Below are 5551 nucleotides of genomic sequence, written 5' to 3'. Positions count from 1 at the left end.
GTGGGGGCCCGTGTTGTGTTTTTTTTTTTTTTTTGTTTCTTTTATGCTTCCCACTGCAAAGCTCATCAGCACCTGAAATATCTGCATCCTCTTCCACGGATTGTTTTGACTGCACGGCGGAGGGCGAACGTTACATGTCATTTCTAAAATTAACCCGGAAAAGTGTCACTCGAAAACACCATGATAGGAGGCAGCCAGGGTCATCTGGGCTTCCGGGACCGTGGATCAAGACTAATGAATGCGGCCTTCACGAGCTATTGTTTGGGGTTACACGCATGCAAAAACACGGACGTTTATCAACCCTAATAATGTTGTGTACTATTGTTTTTTTTAAGTGGCAGGTGCATACATTGGGATTCAAACATCATCCTTGCAGTAATTGAATAATTGCAAACATTAAAAGCAGTTGCTGGTTTGAAGTGCGAGGTCGGCCAGCTCCCGTCGTTTGAATCTTGAGGGTCCTTGCGGATGAAGTGCGGCCTCTGAAGTTAATTGTGTTTTCGTTTTCGCGGGGAATAGATTTCCTCTGTTTATTATGAGCGTGGGGACGGATTTGCGTCAGTGTGCAACTTGCACGTCGAGATAAAGTTGCACAAATATTGAAAAAGGGAAGTTCTAACAGTCATTATAAAGTAGCCCCCCCCCCACCACCGTTCTACTCCGGAAGAAATAAGGATTTGTGTTGCATCCTAAAATACTTAAATAGGTTCTATTTTGAATATAAATATAATAACATTATTAATAACATTTAATAACATTAAATATTAGTTTTATTTTTAAAAGATATGCATAGGTGTTACTTTTCAGTTTAAAAGTGGTGTCCGTGAACTTATCACCAGTCTCCAGCTCCTTATGAGAGCAAATGCAAAGCCCTCATTGGCTGAGGCAGCGACCAATCAAAAGCAACGAAGTAACTTTGGAGTGGAACTGTAGAGTTTGGATTTCAGAGTTGCAGGAGTCTTGCAAGAAGAGGTCCAATAACGCTGCTGCTTTCGGTTTTTGTTTTTTGTTTTTTTGCACATGTGTCTCCTCGCATCCGAGACTTCATAAAAAAAACAAACCTCCGGGATGTACACGGCCGGACTCAATCCGTTTTACGCCTCCAATTTCAGCCTCTGGTCTGCCTACTGCGCAGGAGGCTTCGCAGTGGACAACGCTAAGAAACCATCGTTTTGCATCGCGGAGCTCCTGCAGGCCGGAGATGCGGAGAACATCCCCGGTACTTCCGCCCTCATGGTGCACGTGCAGGCTCAGCAGCACCGGGGGTCCTCCGGAGGCTCCCCGCTGCGTCCGGCACCCGTCGGGCCCGGGGAGTCGTCCGTGTACGGGGCGCGGGTCAGTCCCGCGTCCCCGTACCACAGACACGGACTGCAGATGACTTCTGTGCCGAGAGGTGCACTCGGCTCCCCGCAAGCTCCTCCGCCTTCAAGCAAGGATCTCAAATTTGGAATCGATCGGATATTGTCCACTGATTTTGACGCAAAGGGGAAGGAAAAAACGTCGTTAAGAGGTAATATATCTATATTGTTTTTTATTTAAAAAGCACCTGGGAGTACACCCGCGTTTATTATTATTATTATTATTATTATGTTTTTGCTGTGATTAATGTTATGTGCTATATATTTTTTATTATGTTATATGAGTCTGCATAGATAGGGACAATAGATAGGGACAGTAAATGCCTCATACCTCAGGATAAATAGTGACAGAGTAGGGGTCATAGGTCAGAAGTTAGTGCTGAATTGCAGGGGTGTCCAAACTAGTGAAAATCCATATTTCATATTTATATATATATATATATATTAATGTGTTATTATTTGATTTAATTGTATTTCTTCAATAATCCCTAACATCTCCCCAACCTGACGTATCCGGCCCTTTAAGAAGAAATAGTGACAGAGTAGGGGTCATAGGTCAGAAGTTAGTGCCGAAGTGCAGGGGTGTCCAAACTAGTGAAAATCCAAACGCCACTTTCATATTTCTATTTCTATTTTAATGTTTTATTATTTGATTTAATTGTATTTCTTCAATAATCCCTAACATCTCCCCAACCTGACGTATCCGGCCCTTTAAGAAGAAGCATCAGCAGTTAGCTGCTAAATTGCTATCTGAACTAAGTCCATTTCTCATCCCCACGCAACAGATCTCACGTCCATTGTTAGCCCCAACCGTCAGTCAGGTCTCCACATCCCCATTCAGCCGGCGGCCGGCCAGTACTTCTCCTCCATAGAAGCCGGGATGAACGACACCTCCATGATGAGTTCACTAGGCAGCAGCGGCAGGCAATCAGGCCAGCATCAGTTTCAGGACACCTTCCCAGGTAGTCCCACTTGTTCAGGACTATAACGGGACACGCATGTTCATTGTTAAATTTCATTTTTTTTCTAACGCCGTACCTCCTGTCTCATCTCGGTGACCCGCAGGTCCGTACGCCGTCCTCACCAAAGACACAATGCCGCAGACGTACAAAAGGAAGAGGTCATGGTCCAGGGCGGTTTTTTCCAACCTGCAGAGAAAAGGCCTGGAGAAAAGGTTTGAGATCCAGAAGTACGTCACCAAGCCGGATAGGAAACAGCTGGCGGCCATGTTGGGCCTGACAGACGCTCAGGTAAGACGAGGTCATGACCCCCCTTGTGGAATAACACACAAACACATCTTTGGCTTAGAACTCGGCTATTCTTAGCGCACATCCTTCATGTGCGCCATTGTTGTTATGTTGATTTAGTTCAAAACTATCTGGTTCGTATTCGCAACGCTGATATTATTTGATTGCATTGAACACATGGAGCTGCTGATTGACAGGAAGAAATCACATATTTCACCGGTCTGAAGTATTAAATATGCAACATGAATCCATCTCATGTGGACTACCAAACCCACATTAGCATGATTATTCTGTCTTAATTAAAAGTAAATTCATAAAAAGTAAATAAAAATGTAATTCTACTGAAATACTTAATAGCATAAAATATTGCATATTTTTTCTGCAGTATAATGTGTGCACACAGGAAGCCACATTTTGAGGAATATTTTTTTTATTATTTTATTTTTATATATTAAGGTCACACATACAAAAAAGGGCAATAAATATTTTTAAAAAATACATTGCAAAATATAGTGAACACAATTTGAACAAGGCACAAAATAATATCTATTTTACCTACAGATTCCATAAAAAAAATATCATACATTGTGTGTTAATGTGCACCCAATTTGTAAACAATGCGCATTTCCTTCAATGTGAGCTGTCAGTGAAGTAGCCATCCCGCCTTCCCGCAGGTGAAAGTCTGGTTCCAAAACCGGCGCATGAAGTGGCGACACTCCAAGGAGGCCCAGGCCCAGAAGGACAAGGAGAAGGAGCAGCCGGACAGGACTCCCGAGTCCGGCAGGGATCCGAAAGAAACCGCCGAGTCGGAATGTGACAGCGAGGACCGCAGCGAGTGTGAGTCCGACGAAGCGGAGGACAAGGAGGACAAAAGACATTTGGACATTTGCGAGCACAACAAAACTAGCGTCATCATGAGCGGCGGCGTGGAAGACACACACTTGGACTCCGTTTCTTCTTCTTCTTCTTCTTCTTCTTCGTCTTCTTCTTCACAGCTTCTAATATGAACGCAGGACTCTGATTTGGATCTATCCATCAGACGCAATGGAAGCCGTGCAGGTTGCGTTTATTTAATTGGACAAACGAGCTTCGGTGTGCATGATGCTTTCCTCAAATGGTTTAAAAAGCGTAAATAAAATTGTAAATCTTGTTACTTCACGATGTATAAAAGAAATCTCGGAACACACAGTGTACATGTTCTTTGTGTGTTGTTGTTGTTAATATCATTTGCACTGAAAATATTGTAAATAAAAGTCTTTTTTTCCCCCTTATGCTTATATTGTCATTACCATCAAATCCTATGGAGGTGAGTTTTTAATGTCCGGGCTTTTATATACTAATTATTATTCAATTCTTTACAAATATATTATATTAAAATATATTTTTAAAAGCACATAATGAATATGAAATGTATAATACAACAAATAAACACTAAATATGTATAAGTATCTCCACAGGCATAAACAAGGGAAGCAGGCTAATGTAAATGAAAAGATTCCAAGACTCAAAGTGTAAAAAAAAAAAAAAAAATATTTATAGTGTGTATACATTTCATGGCTCCTTGACCTGAATGAGTATATATTTTATTTATCCAGACCCATGCCTTCCATATTTCTATTCTACAGCTACTCCATTTATAGTGCTGCTCTCACCCATCCTGCAATAAATAAACAAAGGCTGAAATAGAAATTACCCACTGTACATATTGTATCCAAATGAAATGTTTTTATTAATAATAATTTATAAATTTATTTCACATAATTTATTTAATAATTTAATCATATAATTTATTTAATAATTTAATCATATAATTTATTTAATTTATTTATATAATTTGTTAATAGTAATATATATTTTTTTTAATTTATAATTTATGTTATTTTTTAATAATATATAATATATTTTAATTAATATAATGAGACTCATTTCCGGTGTAGTTATTATTATTATTTGTGTTGTTCATTGTGAAACTGCCGGGAGTAACATTGTGCACCGTCTGCAATTCAGCAATGAGATATTAATAACCGTCATGAAGCAATATTTGATGCGGTTTACCGTTTGAATGCTAACATCCTTTCTACTTGCACAGTTCAATATGTCCGAAAAGGAGTAGGAAGAAGCAGAGCTCATTAAATGATAGTTTGTTCACTTCCTGTGTTTAAAATTTAAAATCTTGGAGTATATTTGATGTGTTTTTCACGTTTAAAATGATTTTTTACAAATTTACAAAAGTGCTGTACTAAATATATTTATTTAGAATAATCCTTATTATGATCCTTCTGGTATTAACAACACCCCAAACCCGGACCACCACGACAAACTTTCACGACCACAGGTCCGCTTTCCACTCCTCCGGAAAAAGGACGAGACCCCCCCTTATAGGAAAGACGCACTTTTTCCTTTTCGCATCTTGAATTTCACTTTTCATTTTTCCTTTCCTGTCTTTGTGGGTCTTGGTGGGTCTTGGTGGGTCTTTGTGGGTCTTTGTGGGTCATGGCTGATATTCTACACTGGAAGCCATCATCGACGTGTCATGTGATGTCTTTTGTCTTTGTCTGTTGCAGCTTCGTGAAGAGTCCGGAATAATATTAAGTGAAATAAAGGTCTCAACGTAAGATGCATAGGTGAGTAAGTCCTATATTATGGTGAAAAAAGTCATAAATTACAGGAGTATTTGCAAATGTACTATAACAATAACAATCCAAACGCTTAACGTTACAGTGCGAGGCCGTGATTTGTGAACTGTCTTACGAACTTTTATGAGCAGGATAGGAGAAAGTCCATCTGGTGGGTTTTTAATGTCAAGCCTTTCAGCCACCATTAAAAGCTGTCCCATGCATATACATCCACCCCCCCCCCCACTTTTGGATACCCGCACAAAGCAGCTTTGCAGATTCACCAATTTCTGACACTCTGGGCTAAAAAAGCAAAGTGTAAAAACAAATG

At 39.9% G+C, this 5551-nt stretch overlaps 1 protein-coding gene across 2 annotated transcripts; it reads left to right on the top strand.

Moving 5' to 3' along the window:
• Positions 1-968: 968 nt before the first annotated feature.
• hlx1 (H2.0-like homeo box 1 (Drosophila)) lies at positions 969-4068 on the top strand. Of its 2 annotated transcripts, XM_058078982.2 has the most exons (4): positions 969-1510; positions 2144-2320; positions 2424-2608; positions 3280-4068. In XM_058078982.2, the coding sequence occupies exons 1-4, from the start codon at positions 1069-1071 to the stop codon at positions 3610-3612; spliced, it is 1137 nt and encodes a 378-aa protein (XP_057934965.2). In that variant the 5' UTR covers positions 969-1068; the 3' UTR covers positions 3613-4068. The 2 variants fall into 2 exon arrangements, with proteins under 2 accessions (XP_057934965.2, XP_057934966.2); XM_058078983.2 differs by lacking the exon at positions 2144-2320.
• Positions 4069-5551: the final 1483 nt, after the last annotated feature.

This window comes from Doryrhamphus excisus, linkage group LG11 (genome assembly GCF_037039965.1).
Source record: "Doryrhamphus excisus strain RoL-2023G ecotype Guam linkage group LG11, RoL_Dexc_Guam_v1.1, whole genome shotgun sequence".
Lineage (NCBI taxonomy): Eukaryota > Metazoa > Chordata > Actinopteri > Syngnathiformes > Syngnathidae > Doryrhamphus > Doryrhamphus excisus.
Note: the sequence above shows the minus strand (reverse complement) of the source record. Positions and strands in the feature narration are given on the sequence as shown.

Excerpts from the sequence above, each read along its gene's own strand:
- hlx1 (XM_058078982.2), top strand. The coding sequence starts at position 1,069 with ATGTACACGGCCGGACTCAATCCGTTTTACGCCTCCAATTTCAGCCTC. Across the intron at positions 2,321-2,423 it reads GTTTCAGGACACCTTCCCAG|GTCCGTACGCCGTCCTCACC; the intron begins GTAGTCCCACTT and ends GGTGACCCGCAG. Across the intron at positions 2,609-3,279 it reads TGGGCCTGACAGACGCTCAG|GTGAAAGTCTGGTTCCAAAA; the intron begins GTAAGACGAGGT and ends GCCTTCCCGCAG.